Raw genomic sequence first — 24,885 nt, 5'->3', positions numbered from 1 at the left:
AAGAATCCAATTAGTACAATTTCTTGGCTCAGCTTTCCAAAAAAGCTGGCTGAAGTAATATTTTTATAAGGAATGTATTCAATTTCTAAGGGATGACATAGTATGCAATACATTGATGTCCCAAGTAGCGCTATTTAGCAGATTTGAATGCAACCTCTTCATTTTATTGTTTCTCAAAATGTGTGCTTGATAATATCCTAAAGTATGTTTCTTTTTAAGAACAGATCAAATGGTGTGTATGTATTAGTAATGTGGGGACACAAGTGATGTATTATCAAGAGTTTATTTGTGGACTGTGTTCTCTGCTACCATGTGACTTCCTTTTTTCTTTTTTTTTTTTCTTTTTTAAATTAGTATAAAATCAAAAGTATTCAGGATTTGGTGAGTTTGAAAGATTCTGATCGTCGCAATTTACTACACTTCCTAGAAGATAAGAAATATGATGAAGTTATGGCTGTCCTTGGCAGCTTTCCATATGTCACTATGGATATAAAACCGCAGGGTGAGTGGGAGATCCTTTTGTTTTGTGTATGTTGCTCTTCTGACACTTTGATAGTCTGTTGGCGCTAAGCTGTTGGAGGACGCTGAAACACAACTCGCTGTTATTTATGTGGCCTGGAAACAACATACTTTTTTGAGTGGCGGATTCTTGTACATGAGATTTATAGTCTGAGGAGGTAAAGTATATTGAAACATTTCACAGATTCCCAAGCCAGCTATAGTTTCTCCTACAGGACCTTATCTGATATTTCATCTGTTGATTTAATATTTCATGAGCAATGTGGAATTCTGGTTGAAATACCACTTTTATTAGCTATCTTAAAAAGTTGTGCTTATTCCAGAATTTATGCTCAGCTTACTCAAGCGTGGAGAGTCCTTTGTGAGATTTTGAATTGGAGACCCTGATAACTAAATATTCATGGGTTCCTTTGTGATAATCATTGTATGGTTTTTATACCTGGCAGAGCTTGTCCATGCTCTGCTTAGCTACCTTTTGTGTGCACTTTTTCTGTGAATGTGTTGTGCTCTTCCTCTCTGAAGATGAGGTATATTGTTGTTAAGCAGTTCCTGTTAGGCAGCCTTTCAGTGGAAAGTGAATTGGTTCTGTGGTCTCCTTTCCTTTGTAGAAGGTCAGTGCTAGTGAATGTGAGGTATTTGAAGGGTTGTTCTAATACTTGTTTCTAATTTATATTGTTACTGTGGCTGCAATGATCAAATTCAAAATGTGGTATGTTTTGGGTGGCCCAATTTGTAATTTGGCTTATGCCTAGTCCTCTGTGAGAAGCAAATGTTAATGGAAATATCCTTTAAGGAAGTAAATGTCTGTTTATCTTGGTATTTCTAAGTGTTGTTTGTGTTTTTGTTAAAAACAAGCAAACAAAAGACTTTATCTTACTATAGCACAAGGTTGTACACAGTCCTGTTAATCTGCTAAAAATTCAGTCTTGGAGTACCTTCCCATATTTTGGCAAGCAACCCTTTTCTGCCTGTAGTCTTCATTTGTCACACAACTGTACTCAGGTGTGGTATGTCAGGTTACACAGTGCATATGCTTTTCTGTTTAGCTCAGTGTTGCCATAAAATAAAACATATTTGTAGAACTAGTGAATAGTAAAACTGCTTTCTCGGGTGGAGGGAATAAAACTTCTACACTGGGATATAACTATTCTTCCCCAACCTAGGACATTTCTCCAGTTCGTAGATTGGAGATATAAACTCCTCAGAGGCTTCCCTGTGGGTTTTATGTTTTCGTTAAAATAATAATTGCTGTTCTTTTATTTTCCTTTGCCTTCTACTTAAAAAAAAAAGAATTAAATGCATGATTGTTAATATGACATTGAAATTGAGTTGTTAATCATATGAAAGTCAGGAAAATCAAAGTTATGATTCCCAGAACAAATATAACGAGGTCCCTTTGGTCATGTGTGGTATTTCATGTTTCTGAAGTTTTATGCTTTAATATATAATGCACAATATTAGAGTTATGGTTCCCACAGCAGCTATAACTTTGAATTTTCTAACTTTCATGCAATTAAAATTTCAAACTCAATGTTGCTGTTTTATAGTTCACTGAATTACCAGCCCTCATCCTGATGGTATATTTGAGGTTGTAAGAGACTTATTTAATAGTATTTTGAAATTATTTTTTTTGTTTAAAAATTCTAGAATTTGTGTGCTTATAGTTAGATGTAGCAGAAACAATGTTTAATGGGGGGGAAAAAAAAGGCTTTGAAGAAGTTTAATAGATGTGTTACTTTTCTTTTTACACTAGTTTTGGATGATGAAGACAGCAACAACATTACTGTAGGTTCTCTTGTCACTGTTCTGGTCACGCTAACAAGACAGACCATGGCAGTAAGTATTAAGAATGCATGTTCTTTCAGGCTAACTGCAAGTATGTGCTAATAAACAAGCATTTCTTCTTTGCAAGCTAACGTAGTGTTTTGTAAATACAACTGTAAAATTAAGACTTGAAATTGAGAACTTGTGCTTTTAATCCTCCCTTATGTTTTTGTTTCTGAATGAGAAAGTTTTCCTGGAATCAACCCAAAGTTCAGTCTGACCCGTTGCAGTTGTCTAGGGAACAGTAAAAGAATATGGCAAGTGATATTGCCCTGAGGTTTGTAAATAACAGGAAAAGAGGCATTCAGAAACTCAGTTCTTGAGCTAGAATAAAGTATTCACTCAGGTCCTTAGGACGGTGTTTGATTTCACTTTATGTGGGCTCATAATGTTACAGATCTCTTGGGTGTTTTAGACACTTTTATGAAAGAAATGCATTCCAGCAGAATGCGGAATATGCATAACCTAATCTAAAGGAGGTACATCAGTACTGCATGAAGAAAATGGACTGCTGAATGGGTAGCTATGTGGCATAACCAAAATAATACTACACCCTGGTAGTTAAACTTTTGATTCATGCTTAATTTTTAGCTTAAAACACAGTAATGACTTTCTTTGAAAAAAAAAAAAAAATAGTGCACAGAAACTAAACAAATTTTTACCTAACAAAGCCTACAGTGTCAATTTTTGCATCTGTACTATTCAGATAATTGTCTAATAAACAGCAAGTCTGAGTTATGCCCCTAAGGTAAGGTGTACAAGTGTGAGTGTTACAGTTGAGGATCAGACTAGCTTTTGAAGCCAGTTCAGCAGAAAGCAGACTGTATATATATATATATAAGTACCATGTGTTTGTGCTATGGAATTTCCAAATGCAGAATCTCAATGATAACTGAGAATGCAGAAGGTAAAAGCACCGTATCACCATGCTGGATCTTAAAAATGAAGGAAACTGAAAAAAATGAGCATATTGAACTGTACTTAGAAATTAATTAAAACATCTGACAGCATCTAGAAAACTTGTTGAAGATATTTTCTATGTGAATTCCACTAGGCAGTCTGCGTTGAGATAAAATACCTAAAAGCTAGAGCGAGCCTTTTTTTATGATGATTTTGTGGTGATATCTTGTATTTGCCATCTTTCACGTAAGACAACTCCTTTTTTTTTTTTTTTTTTTTTTTTTTTTTAAATGGTGTATAGTATGTTTTGAAGAAAGGAATGCATGAAAAAAATTCCATTTGCATAGAGATGTTCTAGGCTACATAATACTAACATTGTGTTTTGTCTTAATGTTTCATATTTCTGGTTTGATTTGTTGTCCTGTGTGCCTGAGTAGCAGTGCAGCTGTTGAAGTTTTTAATGCTCTGGCAACTGGAGCAGAATTTGTATTTTACTACTGCTTGCTTTTGTGATACAGCATTTCTGTGCTTTGTAAAACAAGTAGATCCTTTGGAACAAGATGGTATGTTGTTACTGAATTTCTTTGTAATGCTAGTGATGGAAAAATCCTACACCAAATGTTTGAAATAGTGTTTAATTTTGGTCTGTTAATCCCCTGTTGTGTTTGTCACTGATAAAAGAATTTGCCGTAATGAGTAAAACCTTCAGACTCGATTAAGGTGATTTAGTTTAAGTTCAAACATAAAATAATAATTTGCTCATTTGGTACAGAGGCATTTATAATTCTCATATCTTTCTCGAATCAGGAAGTGTTTGAAAAGGAACAATCTATATGTGCAGCAGAAGAGCAACCAGCGGAAGACGGGGTAAGTGAAGAATGAATGTTCCTCTTGCTAGCTAAAGAGAACTTTCTTTCAGATCTTAGGTTGCTAATTGTGCACTTCTCAAGGATTTTTTTTTTTTTTCAGAAATGCCTACTGAAGTGTCTCTTGAGCTATGCTTTATAACTCTAGTTCTCAGCTTAAAACGCTTAAAGTACAGTGAATGCCTGAAATTTAATGAGCAGAATAAATATTTTAAATACTGCTTTCCTACAGCAAGGAGATGCCAACAAAGTTAAGAGCAAAGGATGGCAGCAAAAGAATAAAGGAACCAAGAAAGCTTCAAAATCAAAGAAAAAGAAGCCATTGAAAAAGAAACCGGTACCACCTTCATTGCAGCCACCAAAGCAACAGAAGCAAAAACAAGCTAATGGGGTAGCTCATACATTCGTTGATATTTTAGTGTTTTGTTCAATTTCAGTCCAAAGCTGATGAGATTTTTGTATCTGACTGTTACATTTCATTCTATGCTTTTGTAAACAATATATCCTAAAATAACTTTTTTTTTTACATTTAAAAATTACTGGTAAAATAATGGGGGAACCACCACAGTAATGTTTCCAGTGGCCTGCTGAAAGTTGTGCCCAAATGCTTTAGAAGTCTGGCTTCATAGCCCCTTCTTATTAATTCTTGTTATGCTACATCCTGTGAGGTGAATTGTTCTGTATCTTCTACTTTTCCTTTAAAGGAAAAACTGAAATGAGACTTTCTTCTGGTAAATTAAGTAATTTAGTACCTTTATGCTCCCGCTACATGTTGTTTTCTCCACCTCATGGGCTATGCTGTAGGTACTTTCTTATATTCTCTCTAATTTTCTTACTACTTTTTGAAATGTGACCCCAGAATCAAATACTGTTTTCACCTATTCATGTTGTGGGTGCCATATGGAGAAGTAAAATTTCTTCCCTGCTCCTGTTAGCACATGAATTGGAAGGGATTAATCTTCACTGTGGACGTGCTCTGTGACACATGAAGAGTATAGATCAAAATAGGAAATAAGGGCTATGACCTTAAGCCAGGTGCTGTGAATGCTGCGTACTACAATAATGCAGACAAACTAAGTTAGAGGTTTTTGCTTGTTTTGTTTGTTTGTTTTTTTTTTTTTTCTTTCCCATTAGGAAGTAGTTGTGAAGGAAGAAGAGGAGGAGGTCTCTGATAAAGGAAGTGAATCTGAAGAAGATGAAACAAACAGGGACTCTCAAAGTGAAAAAGATGATGGAAGTGACAGAGACTCTGACAGAGAACAAGATGAGAAGCAAAACAAAGATGATGAAGCTGTAAGCCTTACTTTATATTGAAGGGTAATGTTGTCTCTGGGGTTGAGAGAAAATGCATTTTAATCCTCTAGCATCCCCTCAGGCTAGGCAACACTAGGATAAAGGAGTAATATCAGTTCTGCAGAGATTTTCAGAACTCATTCTGGCATAAGAGCTTTGTCATTGCAAAGCTGTTTCAGAGAGAGCAGTGTAGAGTCTGGGCGACATAGGCAGAAAACTTAAAAATGGCATGAGAAACATAGCTTAACTTCAGGGAAAGATTGTAATGTTTCTTTCAGCTTAACTTTATTACTACCTGCTGCAGATTTTGTGAGATAAAGTTTCTCTCCTTTGAACTTTGTTCTTTACGTGCAGTGGCTGTTGGATACTGCATAATGCATACTATAAGCATGCAGTAGTTCGCCAAACTTGTACGTGTGCTTACTAAAATCTAGTGACTGTTAATAATTTAGTTGTTCAAAACTGTAATTGTGATTGAGAATGAGGCATTGTGGTGGTAGATTTCTGCACCTCAGGTCTTAAAATGTAAGACTTGAGTAACAGCTGGAAGTCCTGTACTTTCAGCTGGGTAAGGGTAAGAATAAGCTTCTGATGGGAAAAGAGTTGTCACACCTTCTAATCAGGGTTCTTACAGCTCAGGTAGTGAGTGTTAATAGGCAGTGCTGTGGAAGTGAGTTTTGAAGAATGTGTGCAAGCCCCACAGATCTGTGGTTTGGGTTTTTTTTTTTTTTAATATTTACATGAATGGTCTCTTTAGTTTTATTGTTGCTTGATGGGGTTTTTTGGCTTTTAATCATACTGTATAACTTAATCTCTACGTGCCTTTCCCTTTTATAATGTGTAGTGTAGCACAAGAACTTGTCATACGTATCATTTCTGTGGGCTAAAATTTCTTTCTTTTTCAATGCAGTAGATGGCTACTGCACAATAACTACTTAAACTTGTCTTTGACAGGAGTGGCAAGAGTTACAGCAAAGTATACAGAGAAAGGAACGAGCCCTTCTTGAAACGAAGTCGAAGATAACGCATCCTGTTTACAGTCTTTTTTTTCCTGAGGTCAGTCATAGAAAACATTGCAGTTGTGAAACATGAGGATTAATAGAACACAAATTAATTACTCTTTAAAAGCCCAGTATTTACAGTAAAAATATAAAAAAGTCTAATACTTGAAAAAATTGTTAATTTTAACTTTAAAAAGTCTTAATTTACAAAAATCCTCTTAAGCTCCTTCAGATACTTTCCTAAAAACTTCTAATGTGTTATTTTTTTCTATTCCTAGAGACTTGCAAACTTGTATAGAATTTAAGGTTCCTTTTCAATGGCAATAATACTGAAGGTTTTTTCTGCTGATCTGCTACATCTAGGTAGATTCAGAATGAAACCTTTCAGATATATAGGAATCTTGTTTCTAGTGCTCCCCCCTCTTTCTTTCTGTGGAATGTGAAAGCATGGCAGTGGCTCTAATACTCTACCCCTGATGCTATATTACTTGCTCTTTATCTAACTACAAGTATCTGTGAGCAGGGGAGGTTCTGACCCCTCCTGTGTTAACAGTAATGACAGGAGAGTTTGGGAGTCATTTGGATCAGCTGATTGTTTTGGCTTGTTGCTTGACTTCAAGTCTCAATGCAACAGCATGGTGGCAACATAGCGTGCAGCTGTGGAAGATGGAGAGGGTTGGCAAAGCACTCTCTCCACCACGGTGTAGTCTGGAAGTGGTGGAAGCCAATTGTGGAACAGTCTTTCATATAGAGCTCAAAAATACAAGATCAGTATAGATGGATATTGGAGAAAGGAATGCATTTTGAGTGGGTTACTCAGTATATCAGGTGGCTCTACACCAGCCTTTGGTGTTGAAAGTATGTTCTGATACACCAGTTGTTACTTATAGAGACAACTAACCCCTCAATAGATGTCTGAAAACCCATTACAGTAATGAAACCTTGAAAAACATGGTGTTTTTCAAGGCATTAGTTTTGTGTTCCAAGCAAAAAAGTTAGGCCTTTGAGAAGCGACCAGACTGGAACCAGGAGGAAGGAGTATTTGGCCACACTTTCTTTCCAGGCCAGTGGTTCAGAGGGTTTCCTTTGCTTCCCTGCTGTCTGACTAGGGAGCTAATCTAGGATCTCTTCTCTTTCATAATGCTCTCTCCAGTAATAGGCAGGGGGAATGCAAGGGTTATGCTTCCTCTTGTGGTTTAAAGCAGGTGACTGAGATGGGGAAGAACAGGAAAACAGGACAAAACAGGAAGACACTGTATATTTACTCTCTTTTCAGTCTCCAAGGCTCTTTATGTCTATACCCTGTACAGTTTGTTGTGTGTGAAAAACATATTCCGTTGACCCCGTGCCTGTGTTGTCCCCATACTGTTCCTGCTGGTTTTACTGGGTTCTGGCATCATTAGAAAGCAAAGTATGGGAAGCAAGACCTGTTGCAAAGGAGCCAGACAAGATATACAAACAAACCAAAGCAATTGTTTTCCTGACGGCCTTATCTGAGAGTTGTGTGGCCTCACAACATCTAGTTTTGTAACGGCTGATCTTAATATGCTGCATTTTCCTGGCATTGTTAGGTACCCTCCCATCTCTCAATACAGGTTCCAGCAGTACGCCAGCGTAACAGGAAAAGGTGTACTGACATTCTGCTCTTCTGGCTGCCTTGGATCATGTCAAATAGGCAGCAGAGTCTTAATACCTCCTTGCTGCGAAGGCAGCTGGCTTTGTTCATCAGTCTAAGCTCAAACAGTGAGCATGTGCTGTGCCTGATGCCACAGGGGTGCTAACTGTTCGTATTTCTTTTTTACTGCACTGAGGGCTCTTTCGAAGACTTCGCTTATACATCCTCTGTACAAAACTGCTTAAGCTTCAGCTGTGTGTCACCAAGCTGCTGATGGATTTTATGATAAAACATAAATGCTATGCTAAAAAAACCTCTGGGGCTAAACTGAATACTTGAACTTCAAAGATACACACAAATTATTTCATGGTGCTTCAACTGTATATTTTCCAACCTCTCTTCACTGATTTCCTGAAAGTTGAATGCAGCTGTACTTAGTACTGTAGTTGCAGTTGGCGTTTGTTCAGAGTTGATTTGCAATGGTCTGAAGAATAAAACCCATAGTACTCTCCAGGTGTTTCTTCATCTGTGATTTAGAGTATTACAAGTGTTGTGGTCATGTCCAGTATTGAGATGCAGAGTTAAGGACGAAGTGCCGTAGTGATAGGAATCTATATTTCCAGAATTTACTGATGTTTGAGTGTAGCTGAGCCTAATATACTTGTTCTCAGGAAGTAGCTTTAACACTTTATCTAAGTTTTGGGGTAGTTGATTATTCTGCCAGAGATGCATCTTTCATCTATGCAGGTTCCTAAATAATTATCTTCTGCTCCTGCATCCATGGATCCAGAAACTGCACAGATTGTAGTTTTGACATTTTTAGGTAGAAACTGGCCCTGGTGTTCCAATTTCATGAACATACTGGTTCCCTGGCATGCCAAACCTTGCACCCATCTGTTAAAGGGCATTTTGCCCGCTTGCCTGTTAGCTTGCCAGATTCTCACAGGCATAAACTTCAAATTCCATCCAATAAGAGAGAGGAAAATGACACTCCTGCACAGTTGTCCTTTCTATAAAAAAGCAGTGGTACTTTGGGGTCAGGAGCTTTACTTCCAAAGAGTTTACTCTGTGGATTCCTTTGAGCCTTAGATCAATGAATGTCACTCGTTCTGGTATTTCTTTCCCCCCTTGAATGTTACTTTTACCAGTTTTCGTGGAAATCCAATTGGCAGTTTTGATCTTTGTGCTAAAAAATTATTCCTTGCCATTGAAAGTGATAGAAACATACACGCTGGATAGTAAGTCAGCACAGTGTTTTGGTAACATTAAAAATAAGGTATTGATACAAATGCAGATAATTTTTTCTCTGTTCAGGGTCATTATAGGCCCAGAATGGTAAGTAGCCATTTCTGTAATGGATCTAGCTTCTGTAGTTCTTGTTCATCTGTACTATTTACACTGTTTATCCTTCTGTTCCTAGGAGGCCACTTGGCTAGGAAATAAACACTTCAGCTGCATAAGATTCTTCTTTGCTACAGCTGTCAAGCAGATTGACAATATATTTATTGTTGAAACTTACAGATAAATAACTTATGCCTTATAATCACATGGGATGGTTTTTCATGAAGAAAATCACTTGGAATAGTTGTAAAAAGGACTTCTTGTAATTCTACACATTCTGGTCTTAAATAGTGTATGAATAGTTTTTTGTTCAGTTCTCAGCGCCTAAACATGTGAGTGCTGTTGCTTTACTGTGATGCAATTGCTTTTACTTTCATATGCTATAAAATGGGTATTAACATACTGAGTTAATCTTACACTCCTCTGCTCTGGGCCTCAGCAGTGCTAATCAGGGTGTTTTGGTTGCTGGTGTGAGTGTCTTGCTGTTGTAAATCTGCAGTTTACTAGCTGAATATTTCAGTGAGATGGTGGTAATTATTTGCTAGCATAACAAATAGTCACTTCAAAAGAGAAAAGGAGTTAATTTAGGTTTTGTAATTTTTCAACCTGCATTACTTAAATTCTAGATCACTAAACATTGGCTGCTGAAGTGTTTAAAAACAAAACAACACACGAAAACTACTGAATTTTGATTCTTTCAGTAGTGACAAAAATTTTTCAAATTCTACATATTAATGGCATTTGCTTCCCACCTGTGGAATTTGGAAGGGGCTCAGTGGTGGTGTTCAAGTCCACTGTATCCTTTCATTCATTCCTTCTAATGCTCTCAGATTAAAACTGAAACAAAATAGACGCTTTCGTGTGGTGCTGAAGCAACTACCTCGTTGGTGTAAATACATAAAAATTAACCTCCTGTTTTGGAGCTTGACTTGTAGCTGCTATAAGATGCACTCTTTAGGGCTCCAGTCTGTTGTAAAGGTGATCAGTTACCAGACCAGAAGGAGTGGGTAAAAATTGTTTTGGAACACAGTTCAGTAATCTAACATTTGGGTTGTCTAAAAGGTGTGGGTTTTTCAATTTTTTTTTTTTTCGTTTCTCCCTAGGGGTAAGATTATGCTATTATGACTGTTACTTGTTGACTAAAATACTTCATAAATAAGTCTTCCCCCTCCCCTCCTGTACCTTTTTAAGGAAAAGGCTTAAGGAGGTGAAGGAACGGAAACTTGCTTTGCAGTACTAAACTAACTTCTTTGCAGTAGAAAGGGTTAACCAAAAAGTGTTTAGATGAAGGGCAGTTGATGGTGAAGAGCTATTGTCTTTCCCATTTGAGAATAATTGTGTCTATGCTGCTGAACTGCACCACAGTCTTAAAAATCTGATTCTAATTCAGGGATAAACTATTATTTTTGTACAGTGCTGCTGTCTTTTATGAAGAACTGCACTCATGTAATTTCATTTAGTTTAGGATCTCTGCCTTAATGCCTGCAGTGGCAAGACCTCTGAGATCTGTAGCTATTTGGAAGCTCTGCCTGATAGGCAGTAGTTGTTTGGTATCCTTTACAAATACAAATATTGTCTGTGGTTCATGCTTCCTTGAAGTGAAATCTCTCTATGTCCAAATTCCAACTTTCATCAGATTCCCACTTTTTGGAGGAGAAGAGTGGTGGGGCAAAACGTATTTTCCTGAAAAGAAGGTTGTTTACTAGGAGAAATACTCTATCTGTCTTCTGGCATACCTTGCTTTATATACTGACCTTTTTATCCAGGATGGATTTCTGTTGAAGGACCTAAGGTAGTATTACACTGCATGAAATTGCTCATTAATCCTCAGTGGACACAATTCTTCAAAATGATTCCGTGTCTCACATAGTAGCTTAGGCTGAATACACAGAATGAAGCCTTTTGAGGCTGAAAGTTACTTGTGGTAGCCTGTTTGTATTCAGTGTGCAGGAAATACTGTATGTTTTATTCATACACATCCAAGAGTTTAAAAAACCAAACAAACCAACCCCTCCATCTGACAGCACCCTCCAGTCCATCTCCTTTCTATCTGTGTTATAAGGACCAGTGAATCCTAATTACCTGTTATAAAGTGTAGGGACATTGTTTTATATGACTTAACTAATCCTGGGGTTTTTTTGTGTGTCTTTTTATTATTTTTTTTTTCTTTTATGAAAGGAAAAACAAGAGTGGTGGTGGCTATATATTGCAGATCGGAAGGAGCAGATGCTAATATGTATGCCATACCATGTTTGTACACTAAAAGATAAAGAAGAGGTAAAGTACTTGAAGAATTTTCTTCTGGTGTATTACAAAACTGTACTGAAGTGTCTTATGGTATGCAAATACATTTAGATATTAATTTTTTCATACTTGTATCTTAAGATGGAAAACAAATTTTACTCTCCTGATAAAAGTAGAGAAGAGCCTTTTAACTGTGAAAATTGGTAATGGAGAATGAAAAAAAACAAAACAATTTAAGACGACTTTCAAGTTCCTTTGCAGAATGGTTTTTTTTTTCCTGATATCAAAAGCTGATGAAGAACAGTATCCATACACAATGATCATTCTTCAAGAAAGTTATTCAAATATGTGAGAAATACTAAGTGTTCTTTTTCTGTAAAGCACAGGCTGTGACAAATTAATTAGCCTCAGCTCGTATGAGCCTTTCTGAGACTGTAACCTTTGGCTGTGTTCTTTGCTTTTCTGAAAAATGGCGATTTGATGTATTTTGTTCTTTCAAACTAGATTTTGTGTTCCATTTCAAGTAACAGTAGAGTTACGCTAATACTTTCAGCAGACTAAATATTTTAACCTATTTGGGGTTTTGAGATTTCAGAAGGATACAAGAGGGTGAAATTGTGTACTTAATGTAGAGTTACTTTGGTCTAATTCAGGAAAAAAGTGCAGCTCAATGATTCATCTTTCATGGAAGGTGTGCTTGCCTATTCTGTCTCTTTTCTGCAGGTATTTTATTATGTAGAGATTGTCAAAGTGTCACTTCTAAGAAACTAAAACTCTTTAAGAAAAAAAAATATTCTGTAGTAGTATTTATTGCTCATTAGAGTACTCAGGTACTTGTTTTAATATGTCACTTGAAAGCAGTAAGAACTTACGGCATGAATTCTGTTTTGTAGGTAGAGCTGAAGTTCCCAGCACCAGGCAAGCCTGGAAACTATCAGTACACAGTTTATTTAAGATCGGATTCATATATGGGATTGGACCAGATTAAACCATTGAAGGTGATGTTTAATTGTGTTATATATTTGTATTAGATTGAAAGCTGCTTGGTATGACAAGTAAAACCCCAAGAGTCCTATTATCTTTAAGAATTCAAGCTGTCCTAATTTTAAAACAGTGGCAAGGAGGAACAGGCGGTTTCTGCGTGATGTCAATAGTGATGATTTTATGATGAATTAAATGGGACTAAAGTTTGCAGTGCTTTTCAGTGTCTGCATATTTGAATACACTTTTTCTCATATCTGTTCAATTTCTGCAGTATGGTTGGCTCTGGCTTTATACCTTAAGGTTTGCTGTGCTCTTTCCCTGCCCTTTGTTCTAGATATGTCCAGTTAATGAGAAAAATCTGGCATGCTTTGTTTCTGTAAGCAGTTGATGGTTTTGTTTTGGGTTTTCTGAATTGGTGTGGGTTTTTTTTTGTTTGTGGGTTTTTTTTTAATTGCCAGTTTTGTGTGGTGTGTCATTTGTTTGAGGTTTGTTTTGGGGTTTTTTTGTTTGTTTGTTTTCCCAAATTTACATGTATTGTCTGTAACCCTTCTTCTTCTTTTCCTTTTCTTTATCCAATTATAGCTGGAAGTTCATGAAGCAAAACCAGTGCCAGAAAATCATCCACAATGGGATACAGCAATAGAAGGTGATGAGGACCAGGAAGACAGCGAGGGCTTCGAAGACAGTTTTGAGGAGGAGGAGGAAGAGGAGGAAGACGATGATTAAACAATGCTATTAATTGACTACGGTATCTGCACACACTGCAAACTCTTGGTCTAACTGTGGAACTGTACAATAACAAAGAAACACAGTGCAGAAGCTTTGAGAAGGCTGAGTTTAATTTTTCTTTACCAATTAAGAGTGCATTATATAACTTCTCAGTGGAGGTGAAACAAATCTGTTGCCATTGATACACCTTGGAATATGCTTATGGCTCCTTACAGCCTTCCAGTGCAGGATGGTGCATTTGTTTCAATTGAAAATAAAAGCTTTTTTATTATAAATGTCCAAAAGTGTGGGCTATGTATTGTCTGATCAGTTTAGGGTCCAATTTAAATAAAAGGTACTATTAGCTAGGAGCAAACTTTAAAGCAATTTTTCCTCATTAGGAATTTATTTTAGGAAACATTTTGGTATATTTGACATTACAAATCTGTGTTGATTGAAACAACATCTGCTCGACTTTCAAACTTGATTGGTTCTGTGGTATTCATTAAATATTTTGCTGTGATACTGCTCACATCATTCATAGCTTAAAAAATCTGTTTTACTTAACTAGATCATTATAAATTGGCATCATACCCATTGCCACGTTCCATATATTCTGGAGGGCTGCTTTTTTAGGACTGTTGCCTTTTAATGCTCAAGACTATAATGGAAATCATCGATTTTTAACTCTGCCATAGGATACTTATTAATGGCTTAAAACATTTTTAAGCCTTTATTTCATCAGGTCAGCAGAAGATCTGAGTCTTTTGATAAACAAAATGTCTGAAAGCAATTTTGGGACCATGTGTTATCTAACTTGGTGGCTTTTGTGTAGTACCTTTTTGAGAGGTACGTGCTGAAAGCTGAAGTTCATTCTTAACTCTGAATCTACCTGACAGTGTTGGGAAACATTTTAAGGGTGAAATACAACATGCAAAGAGGGCATGTTTTGTATCAATTTTGAATTCCCATCAATAAACTGGACAATTTGATAGCTGTTTGCATTTGTAATAGTGTGCATCTCGAGTTTTTTTTTTTTACCTTAGCCTCCTGCAGGGCTGTAAACAAGACAGTGATTCTATCCCTACCCCTGCTTAAAAAAAAAAAAAACCAAACAAATAATTAGAGAATAAATTCAGAGAGGAGAGAATCAGGGCTGTTAGTGTATCATATGACTTGACAAGAGCCATGGATGGATTCTTCCTTTTCTTCTTCTCAATAAAACAAATGAAAGTGCTTAGTTAAAAGTTGTATTTCTGTATTTCAGAAATACATATGAGTGTTTTGCAAACAGGAGCATTCTGTTCCTATATATTGAACTATGAAAATGCAGTGCTGTGAAACGTGACAAATTGTCATGCAGGAAAATTTCCAACCTGTGAAAATTGCCCAAAGCCAGAATAGTTGTACACTAATTTGTGACCTTGTATATTAGAAAGGGTTGTCACTTTAAATGCAAATTTACATTGTTATATTCTTTGTAATTGCAATAGTTGCAAATAAAGTTTGAAAACATTGTAAATGAGATTATGGTATCTTTCAAAGGACTTTGGAAGTGTGTATTGTCTAGGAAAAACTCTTGTAAAGCATAAGCAGTGTCAGGTGTTCAAACTCAAGAATGAAGACCAGGTTTAAATTCTATTCCTGTTAACTCCACTTTCTGTTTGCAAAATACAGTAGCGAAATAACAATAAAAAAGCACTAGTTGCCTTCCATAGGCTTTCAAGCGAAATACTGCACTGATGAGAGTAATGCTTGAGGAAGAGTCACTGGACTCCTTATTATCAAGTAGACAGGATGAACGCTCAACTTACTGCGTTCTGCCAGAACAATTCACAGTGAACTTCTGCGATTGTTAAAAGTTGGGAAGTGGTGACAATTAGGAGTTGTAATTGATAATAAGAGCAGGGGGACAGGGAGTGCTCTGACTACTGATTTATTACTGAAAATCAAGATGTATACTTGCAAGATGCGAATACATTGATGTGATTTAAAAAAAAAAAAAAAGGAAAAAAAAAAAAAGGAAAAAAAAAAAGATGACAAACTCACATCCCTGGTTTGAACACTGAAGTATTTTCTTCTTAAAGATTGAAGCTGACAGCTGGGATTACGCTGAAAGTCTGCAAACCAAGGATAATTCTGTTGAGCTAACAAAGGCTAAATCTAATGCTTCTTCAAATGTGGGTCTCCTCTGTAGTCAAGGTAACTTAACAGAGGATGTGAGGAAAAGAATTGCAGTGGTATTGGAATCTTCATAAGGTAAAGAAGGCATGCTGATACTTTCTCTCCTAAAAGTACCATTTTACAACACCTTCCAAGACAGGTGCAAAAATGGGTCTGAGGATGTGTTTAAGAGCTTCACACAATTAAAAACACCAACTGCAGCTGCACAACTTTTGTGAGTGTTACTACATTATTGAACTGTTGGTCTGTCATGTAGTGTGACAATAACCATTTTTTTGAAGAAAAATTTGAACTGTCACTCAAATAAGCAGTTAACTGTCTCTTGAAAAACAGTTACCAAGATGGGTAAAACTTTACCAAAAGAGGCAACGTTCTGTGTTCACTGCTGTGTATGTCTTGCTTTTTGATGGGGTCTAGGAATTAGTTCAACTGATTTTACACCTAACTCTTCAGAAACCCTGGAACAGTAACTGAAGAGTAAAAAAAGTTCATAGAATCATAGAATGGTTAGAGCTGGAAGGGCCCTTCAAAGGTCATCTAGTCCAACCCCCCTGCAAGGAGCAGGGACATCTCCAACCAGATCAGGTTGCTCAGAGCCCCGTCCAGCCTGGCCTTGAACGTTCCCAGGGATGGGGCTTCCACCACCTCTCTGGGCAACCTGTTCCAATGTTCTACAACCCTCACTGTAAAAAAATTTTTCCTAATATCCAATCTAAATCTACTTCCCTCTATTTTAAAACCATTACTCCTTGTCCTAAGTTCTAGAAATAAACTCTACTTTGCTTCTGCACCCTTTGTGCAATAGTGGCCCAAGCATAATTTGGGAGCGTCTAGTACGGCTTCAGCAGTTTTAAGTTATAAAAATGGGATTTGTTTGTGTAAAATGAGTTAACCCTTCTGCCCCTCCCAAAATATTGAAAGTGGCCGGTTAATATTAAAGGAAACTTCACTTTTGTTCTAACCTGATGCTGGGTGACTAGAAAGTTACACTTGCTCAAAAACAAAACCTTATAAACCCTCTCTAAATCGCAAATGCATTGTGAGGGGTGGGAACCCTTGAGCTGTGGAGGAGAGCAGGTGCTCTTCCAAGCGAGCGGGTGCAGTTCCGGGCTGCGCTCGGCAGGGGGAGGCAGGGGCATGGAATTCTGCAGGAAACCCTGGGATTCCTCCCGGAGATACCTGGCCTCTTCTGAGCTGTAGGTGCGGTTTTGTTCTCCCTCTTTCTGGAGGGGGAAAGCATAGATGGAGGTTTCTTTTGTCTTTTTTCTTTTCTTTTAAAGAAAGTCTACAGTTACATATGCCTTCCCTCTATTTTTAGATCTGTGGGGTTTTTTTTTTCTCCCCAAACTCCTTGCTGACTTCATTTAAAGAACTGCTGAAGGAAATCCATTTTAAGATGTATTTAAATTATTATTATTATTATTTAATTATTTAAAAATAAAAACCTGGCCAAGAAAGGCAGGCAGAGCTTCCTTTTGTAGCAAGACTTGGAGTGTTAATGAGTTCATTTTGAACCGTAATGTTGCTTTGTAGTAATTTTTGGAAAAGCATTTGCGCAAGGTGGACATCGTGATGGTATCTAATTCAGCTGTATTTTAAGCCCTGCAAAGTGAGAAGCACGTTAGGTGGTTCTACCATGAGGAAGCCCATACCTCAAAGAGCTGATTTACAGGGTACTCGGGGGGCCTCGCGGGCAGCTGCCCGCATCCGCAGCGTGCCGTGGTCACTCCAGTTTTACATTCTGAGAGGTGTATTTAGAAATGCCCTCAGCAGTACCACCTTTAAAACCTGCACTGGGTGATGACATTCTCTTTCCTTAGGGTTTGTCGAGGACTTGGCAGAGCACCCGAGTACTGGATTAGTGATTGAGGCTGTGCGTAAACGCGTTTCTATTCCGTAAGGTAAGCAGGTACTTTGTTGGCTGTGCTATGCTGGGGCCTTAGCAAGTCAGGGAACAAATGGAAGAGAGGACTTCAGGGGGCCTACAGGAAAGACAGGGAGAAACTCTTCAGTAGGGTCTATTGCAACGGGACGAGGGCTAATGGTTTTAAAATAGAGGGAAGTAGATTTAGATTGGATATCAGGAAAAAATTTTTCACAATGTGAGTTGTAGAACACTGGAACAGGTTGCCCAGAGAGGTGGTGGAAGCCCCATCCCTGGAAACATTCAAGGCCAGGCTGGATGAGGCTCTGAGCAACCTGATCTAGTCGGGGATGTCCCTGCTTCTTACAGGGGCGTTGGACTAGATGACCTTTAAAGGTCTCTTCCAACCCAAACCATTCTGTGATTCTAACTTTGAATGACTTGTGTTCAGTATCGAACTCTTGTCAGGATACCAAATTTGTACACGCTGTCCATCTGGGTGATGTTTGTGGCGTGCACTTAATTTCTTTCATGTCAATGTTTTGTCTAAAGATGCAATTTGAGCCACACAGACACTATTTAGTTGGTAGAAATAATTTTCTGCCAAAATTATTTTATTTATCATTCAGTTAAATAACAAACTGTTACTGACAATGAAGCCTATTAATAAATCTAATTAGCACAATAGATTGTAAAGCTAATGATAGTATTTTTTAAGCTGAATTGCATACACTTTACCTAGAATTTATTTCAAATGTGTGCTGAATCAGGAAGTATTTTCAAGCTTTCACTGTATATAAGCCTTCCACGTGTATGCTCTAATAATTAAAGAGGGAAGGCGTGACAGTAACGTTGCATGTGTGGAATTTAGTAGCACAAAGGAGTCTGCGTGGACCACCCTGAGCAATTGTTTTTAATTCGTCCACTTTAAAATAAGGTGTGTGTGCTTTCGTTTTTATGCAAACGATGTAGCTAGATGCTTCATGGCACAAAGCTGGAGGCATTCTGGGGATAAACCCCAGAAAAGCTGGACATCTTGCAGGTGTCTCCTGCAGGGGAAGGAGACCTGCTCTCCCTGACCTGGGAGAGCCCTGGTGCCGCCCCAGCATTCTCAGTCCCACGTGGGCCAGTGAGGATTGCCCAGGCTTTGCTCAGGCACGGTTATTAGATGCTCCAAAGGCCAGGCTGGTGTGAGGCCACCTTTGGCTGAAAATGAAATGCTGTCCTTGCTGTGAAAGGTTGTCCTGGCTTTTAGACGTGGTTTTCCATCACTGGAGTTGTTCATGTCGCAGATACAGCATCTTTTGTAGCCTTTACACCCTGTGCCATCAAACCCCGTACCATTATTCCCTATCAACCCACCTTGCTCTTTCCGACGGATACACTCCCCAGATACATGCTGGTATCAGAACGATGCCGTACTCACCAATACGCCAGGCTGATGTTTCCTGCAACTGGAAAACGGGATAGCAGTGACAGCAGTGACTTTGCCTTCGTACCTCCAAGCATCCGTACTGAGATGCCTGGATTTACTGGTGTGCCACTTTCCCATCAAGGAGACACTTCAGGGGCAAGAGGTGTGGAAGGCCAGCGGCGTATTGTTTATTGGATGTTTTGTTTTTTCCTTCCCAGCATATAATCCTTTCTCCGTGCCCAGATCACAGCTATGGAATTTGTGCTTTCTAATGTATGTGCGTGCAGTAAATTAAACTCAAATTGAATGACCAATTTCCTTACAGCTGAAGCTCCATTAATTACTCTGTGTAAATCACATTAGCTGAGATTAGGTTATAATGGCTGTAAAATAGACACTGTCCATGACAGAGTGGCGAGATCTGGAGGCTGAGGTGACAATCACTTTGGTCTCTTCAAATGACCAGATGAAATGTGATAGTTCTTGCTTCGTTTTGCGCCTAGCTGCTGGTCCGCCTGGCTGTGCAGGTCCCTCCAAATCAGTTCAGATGCAAGAGAGCCTGTTGGTCTCTTGGTCCCACGTACAAGGCATGGGTGGCAGCTTCCCATCACCAGGCAATTTGAGCAGCCTCATCTACATCGTTAGCTTCTCTTAAGCATCACATAGTAGAAGGGGCTGCTGTGTACAGGTACTTCTTCTGAAAGTTATGAGGATTTACTCTCCACAGTTAAGTTCCTCACATAAGGTTTTATCTTGGTTGTATCTTTTTATGGTTCCCTCCTGACGTAGATTTGTTAGGGGTATTTGATCCTTTTTTTTTTTCCCATCCTTCATTGCAATTGGGGCTGCATAGTTCATTTAGATGATGAAAGGCAACCCCATTATATTTTACATTCAAATTCACATTTAATATATAGTATGTATGCTAAAAGTTACTGGTGATTTGAAATACATAGGCTCTTCATTTTTTGGCAAAAACTGCCTGAAAAAGGTCTGACCCATCTCTCAGCAAGATTAGAAGACCTGGAGGTGATCAGGCAGGGCAGATGGGGTTGGACCTTACAGTGGAGTGCAAGCACCCGTGTCACCCGCTCGTTCCCCACCTCGTCCACCCCCAGACACCCTCTGCTACTGTGTCCCAGCGTGGGGGGGTTGGGCTGTTTTGGACTAGTGCAGAACCTCTTCTCCCATCGGTGTTTTTGCCTGGTAGCCATGGCCGTCAGGATGATGGCCCCCACCACCTGAAGGATTGCCTCTTTTGGAAAGAGAGTGTTGGTGGGGGATGGCTGGGTGCTGCTGCCCCTCGCATGATGACGTTGTCGTTCCTGTGGTGACACCAGAGCTGGCTCTGCCAGGTATGCAGCAGTGGGCAGGGTGCTGCATTGAGCACTATGGAAGCAATGAGAGCATTAAAGGCAAGAGAAGAACGAGTGGTGAGGCCAGGGAGACCAGACCATCTTCATTATGAGCTCAATAGAAGCAGAAGGCTTAAAAGAGAAATAACTGGGATGAAAACAACACAGTTTGTCCAGTCCATTGCCTCCTTGCAGCATCACCGCCGAAGCTATCCCTGCGCGGTGCACCTCTAACCTTTTTCTCCAGAAGGCTGTTGATGGAAATGCCTTGAGTGGTGCCTTCACGATGTCACCGGGACGTTAGCGCCAGGCAGCAGCCGCAGGTCAGTATGAGCTGCCTGCATGCTGCCCGGCCGGCCCTGCCCAGCGCAGCGTCTTCCGCGCTCACTGCTAAAAGCCAATTAGCACAAAAAAATAGAGCCACATTGTTCAGACCCCGGCGTTTCTTAAAAGGGAAGCATGGCCCTCTCGGTCAAATGTGAGCCTAGGAAACTCACAGGAATGACAGCAATTAATCGCCACACTGCTTTGAATCGTTATGTAAGTGCTCAGTGTTAAATATTACAGCAGCACCAATGTGGAGGCTGACACCAGCCTTTGTAATCCAGGTCTTTGTGGACGCGAGGTTGTATGCTAGGCGATAGTAAAATAATTCGGCTTGTTAGACACAGGCAAGGCTTTTTGATATGCACATCATGCCAGCCTCAAAAATGATAGAAGTGACAATACAGCAGAGGAGGGAAAATATAAGGAAAAATGCTAAAATCAAGTCTTTATTTTTTTTTTAAATCACACTAAAATTAGATTATTTTTATTATAACCACAATATGACTTCTGAAGTTTAGCAATTAATCAAGTAGCTCAGATAACCACTGGGAAGTATATTTTGGTTCTGGATTATTTTTTTTTTCCTTTTTTCTGTTGGCAGCTATTCCACAGTTGGAAAGAAAATATATCCCATCTCTGGAATAGAGCAGAGGCCACTTGTAAACTTTAAACCTCCTTTGCTAGGTCGACTGATTGCTCGCCTGCGATGGGATCCAACAAGTCTCTGCAGAGCTACATGCGGATGAAGGACAACAGAGCCTGTCCTGGGATTCTGGATTTCATGCAACTTTGGTGTGCTTTGGGGCTAAGCTATAGCAAAGTACTTCCCCCACTACCAGTAACATAAAATCCAGATACAGATCATCATCAGAAGCTAAATGAATGATGAAACTTTGATGTATTTCTGATCTCTGCTAGTATTTTTTTTTTAAGAAAAATGGTGTATGGCCAAGAGATGTAGCTCATGTCTTTGTCAGAAAGGCAAATGTGTGCAGCTGCATTTCACTCCAGTGGCAGGACAGCCCTGCTCCCCAGCTCTACTCGTGGGTATCGCACCCACCGGCAGCGTGCCGGGGGCTCATTGTGTCGCTCATGGCCATCACCAGCCCCCGATGTGTTTACGGAGGGGGGTGTCTGTATTGGCTCCTGCTTTGGCATATGCATGGCATGCCCTGGGCAGAAACAGGCCTCTATGACCAGTATTGGCCATGGCATTTTGACATACTAGCAGAGGAAGGACACCCATCCCACCTACCATCTGTCAGGTTTTTAGGAAGTGGAGCGTTGCATTTGTGTTCCTAAATCCACGCTCATCACTGATGTACCCTCTTTTACCCAGGCCCCCTTTCTCCAAGTGAAGAGCCGTGGCATTTGAGCCCTTGGATCCCGATGACCATTCAACAGGGTCTAAACTGTACCAGGGTTCGGCTGCCGGAGAGGCTCTGCCCCTCCTCAGTCGTACAAGCAGATGCTGCGTGGGGAAGTTTCTCAACTGAGTTTGTATGCAAACAACATACAGCTCCTGGCTGCTGATGGCTATCCAACTCCCCGGCTAATTAAAATCTATAAATGACACTGGCATATGTAATTTGAAAAATAGCTATGCTATAGTATGACTATGCATGCGTATTGACTAAAAATAACAGTTGCCAAGAGAAAAAAGAGATAATTACAGTGAATTTGGATAGTGACAGATTTTTTTTTTCCAATTGAATTAAGGAAACGGAGTATGCAAACACAGCTTATATAGAGATATATATCTTTACTGCTCTTTTAGCAATGGAGAAAAATCAAATCTACTGGACTTGGACATTTGTATAAAATTTTGTTACATGCAATTCCTATTAATGGCTTTCTCCCTGATGAGTTTTGCTTGAGGGTGGCAGCTGAGCCCACCCCAGCTAGTGAGATGCAGTGCTCCTCTCGCAGGAATCAGGAGATGGCACCATCGCACCTCGCCTTCTGCTTGTTTCTGGTGTGCGAGCAAATGCTCAGGCTGGGGAAGAGAGGCTTTCTGCGTGACTTGGTCCCGCAGAGGCTGCTGGAGAGAGCCTGCAATGGAAGTGTAGTGCTGGTTTTGGCTGGGACAGGTTAATTTTGATCACAGTGGCTGGTATGGGGCTACATTTTGAATTTGTGCTGAAAACAGTGCTGATAACATAGGGACGTTTTCCTTACTGCTGAGCAACGCTTACAGAGCCAAGGCCTTGCTTACAGAGGCAAAACCCCTCACACCACCCCACCAGTGAGTGGGCTGGGGGTGCATAAGAAGTTGGGAGGGGACACAGCCAGGACAGCTGATGCAAACTGACCAAAAGGCGAAGAAGGAGGAAGGGAAGGACATTCGTAGTGATGGCATTTGTCTTCCCAAGTAACTGTTATGCATGATGGAGCCCTGCTTTCCTGGAGATGGCTGAACACCTGCCTGGCAATGGGAAGTAGTGCTTTCATGTGTGGCTTTTTCTTTAGTTATTAAACTGTCTTTGTCTCAACTTGTGAATTTTCTCACTTTTACTCTTCCGATACTCACTCCATCCCACCGGGGCGGAGTGAGTGAGCAGCTGTGGTGCTTAGTTGCCAGCTGGGGTTAAACCATGGCACTGCTGCAGTCATTAATATTCAGAGACCAACTTTTTGGGACTGAACCCTTGGCTAGGAATGGCTTTCTTGGCCCTCAACTTTCTCAGGTGTGACATGAAGCATCTTCAGCATGGTTTCCTCCAGGATTTCTGTGCTAATACACTCTGAGGAATGCTGTATTTTTCAGGAAGGGAATAACATCTGCTTTCCCAGTGCCAGAGCAGTTTTCCAAGCCGAAGGGAGGAGACAGGGAAGGCGGGAAGGGTGCCCTGGCTCAGGGGGGAAGAGCCCACACAAGGGCATGGCATGCACCATGGCAACCGATATCTGCATCTGCTGAACAGCTCTCCATTGCTTCTCTTTTAATTGCAGCCATGCAGCAAGCCCAGCAGCTCAGGCTTTGCGTCTGTAAGGCAGGGCCAGGCAGGCAGGGAAGCAGCGCGTAGGCATCTACACTGCCCGCGTGCTGACCCGGGACCCATTAGCGAAACCCGGTGGTACCTTGCGCAGGAACGGGCTTTGCTGGCCACCGTCTCCTGCTGCCGAGCTGGGAGCTGCCGGTTGCTGCTGGGCTGTGGGTGTTTAATTGGTTAAGTGCCTGGGGAGGCGCTGGGCTGGAAAACCAGTAGAGTAATCCAAGGAACAAAATCCCTCATCTGGAGGATGGTTTTTTTTAATTACTGCCCAGACCCAGTTATCTCTTCTGGAGAAAGTTAGGGTATTTGAGGGAAGTTATTTGAGAAAGATACTCAGAAGAGGAAATGTTTATATCGCTGCTTCTGTTTTGATTTCATTGAGCTATTACTTGAATTTATTATTGTACTATGATATCATATTTCTTAAAACAGATCTTTTTTATTTGCCAGATGATAACACTTCCCAGCTCACAATCCCTCAATATACAAAAGTCAAAATTTAAGAAATAAGATGCTGGTGAATCTAGTCCTGGAAATTTCCCAAAAGCAGGGAAAATCCCATTTAGGAAAGATATCCTTTTAGGAAAGGTACCCTGATGCTGTTTAAACGATTTTGCTTCGCACGATTGTAAGAGAATGACTGAATTTTTCCCTGTAAAAGCAGTACACAAGCTTTTCTGCAAGGCACGAGCTGCTGTAAAACACACACCCAAATTGCACCCAAGCTCCATCGCACGAGCACTGCTGTGAGGACAAATACCTTTTGTGCCATGCCTTGCGCTCTGGGTGTGGGAGGGAAATGGGCTGCGTCCGCTGCAAGGTCACCGCTGGTTCTGCCCTGGCCGGCCTGAGGGGAGAGCGGTGCTGGCTGTGCCTGGTGGCAGGTACAGTACCTGGGGGGTTGAACACAACATATTGGCTGCCTGAAAACCCTCTGTCTGTATATTATTGCCATTCTTACAAGAAAAAGCTAATGTTTCAGTGTGTTGCTTCACAAATAACAGTTCTGCTGCGTAGTCTGTGAAGAGTTTCTAATCCAGCCTTTCAATTCCTTTCCCCAGTCAGGCATTTCTCGTCTAATTAGCGGCAGAAAGTCAGGCAAAAAAAATAATCCTGACTTTTCCTTCATCTTTACATGGAATGAGGTGTGGTAATTGTAATCCATCTCAGTGTTCCTGGAGCAAGCCCCTCTGCCCAGCATCTGCTGAGCACCATGCCACAGCAGCGTGTCTGGTCTCCTGGGAAAATTCTGCGGAGACACTGATTCTGGAGCCAGCGGGAGCTCTGTCAGCTGTACAGAAAGGTTTGCCAACGCAGAGGCCCAAGGCTGGCACCTCATCCCTGCGGGGCCATCCTTCTGCTAGTTCTGCCCCTTCACAGGAGGGTTTGCTAGGTTGCCGAAAACCACAGGTGACTCCTCCAGCTGCACCCAGGTGCTGACCAGTGAAGG

The 24,885-nt window shown here is 40.1% G+C and overlaps 1 protein-coding gene across 1 annotated transcript in view; it reads left to right on the top strand.

Annotated features, from left to right (window-relative positions):
* SEC63 (SEC63 protein translocation regulator) overlaps positions 1-14,504 on the top strand; it is a 58,024-nt gene extending 43,520 nt beyond the window's left edge. The window contains exons 13-21 of the mRNA XM_086745226.1: positions 355-502; positions 2,273-2,355; positions 4,051-4,110; positions 4,342-4,500; positions 5,244-5,402; positions 6,357-6,458; positions 11,538-11,636; positions 12,497-12,601; positions 13,170-14,504. Coding sequence (XP_086601352.1) covers positions 355-502; positions 2,273-2,355; positions 4,051-4,110; positions 4,342-4,500; positions 5,244-5,402; positions 6,357-6,458; positions 11,538-11,636; positions 12,497-12,601; positions 13,170-13,313 — 1,059 coding nt within the window. The 3' untranslated portion in view covers positions 13,314-14,504. The remainder of the gene's footprint in view (positions 1-354; positions 503-2,272; positions 2,356-4,050; positions 4,111-4,341; positions 4,501-5,243; positions 5,403-6,356; positions 6,459-11,537; positions 11,637-12,496; positions 12,602-13,169) is intronic.
* Positions 14,505-24,885: the final 10,381 nt, after the last annotated feature.

The sequence above is a fragment of the Chlamydotis macqueenii genome, chromosome 3, assembly GCF_036417535.1.
Source record: "Chlamydotis macqueenii isolate bChlMac1 chromosome 3, bChlMac1.mat, whole genome shotgun sequence".
Lineage (NCBI taxonomy): Eukaryota > Metazoa > Chordata > Aves > Otidiformes > Otididae > Chlamydotis > Chlamydotis macqueenii.
This window is presented reverse-complemented; position numbering and strand designations above follow the sequence as displayed.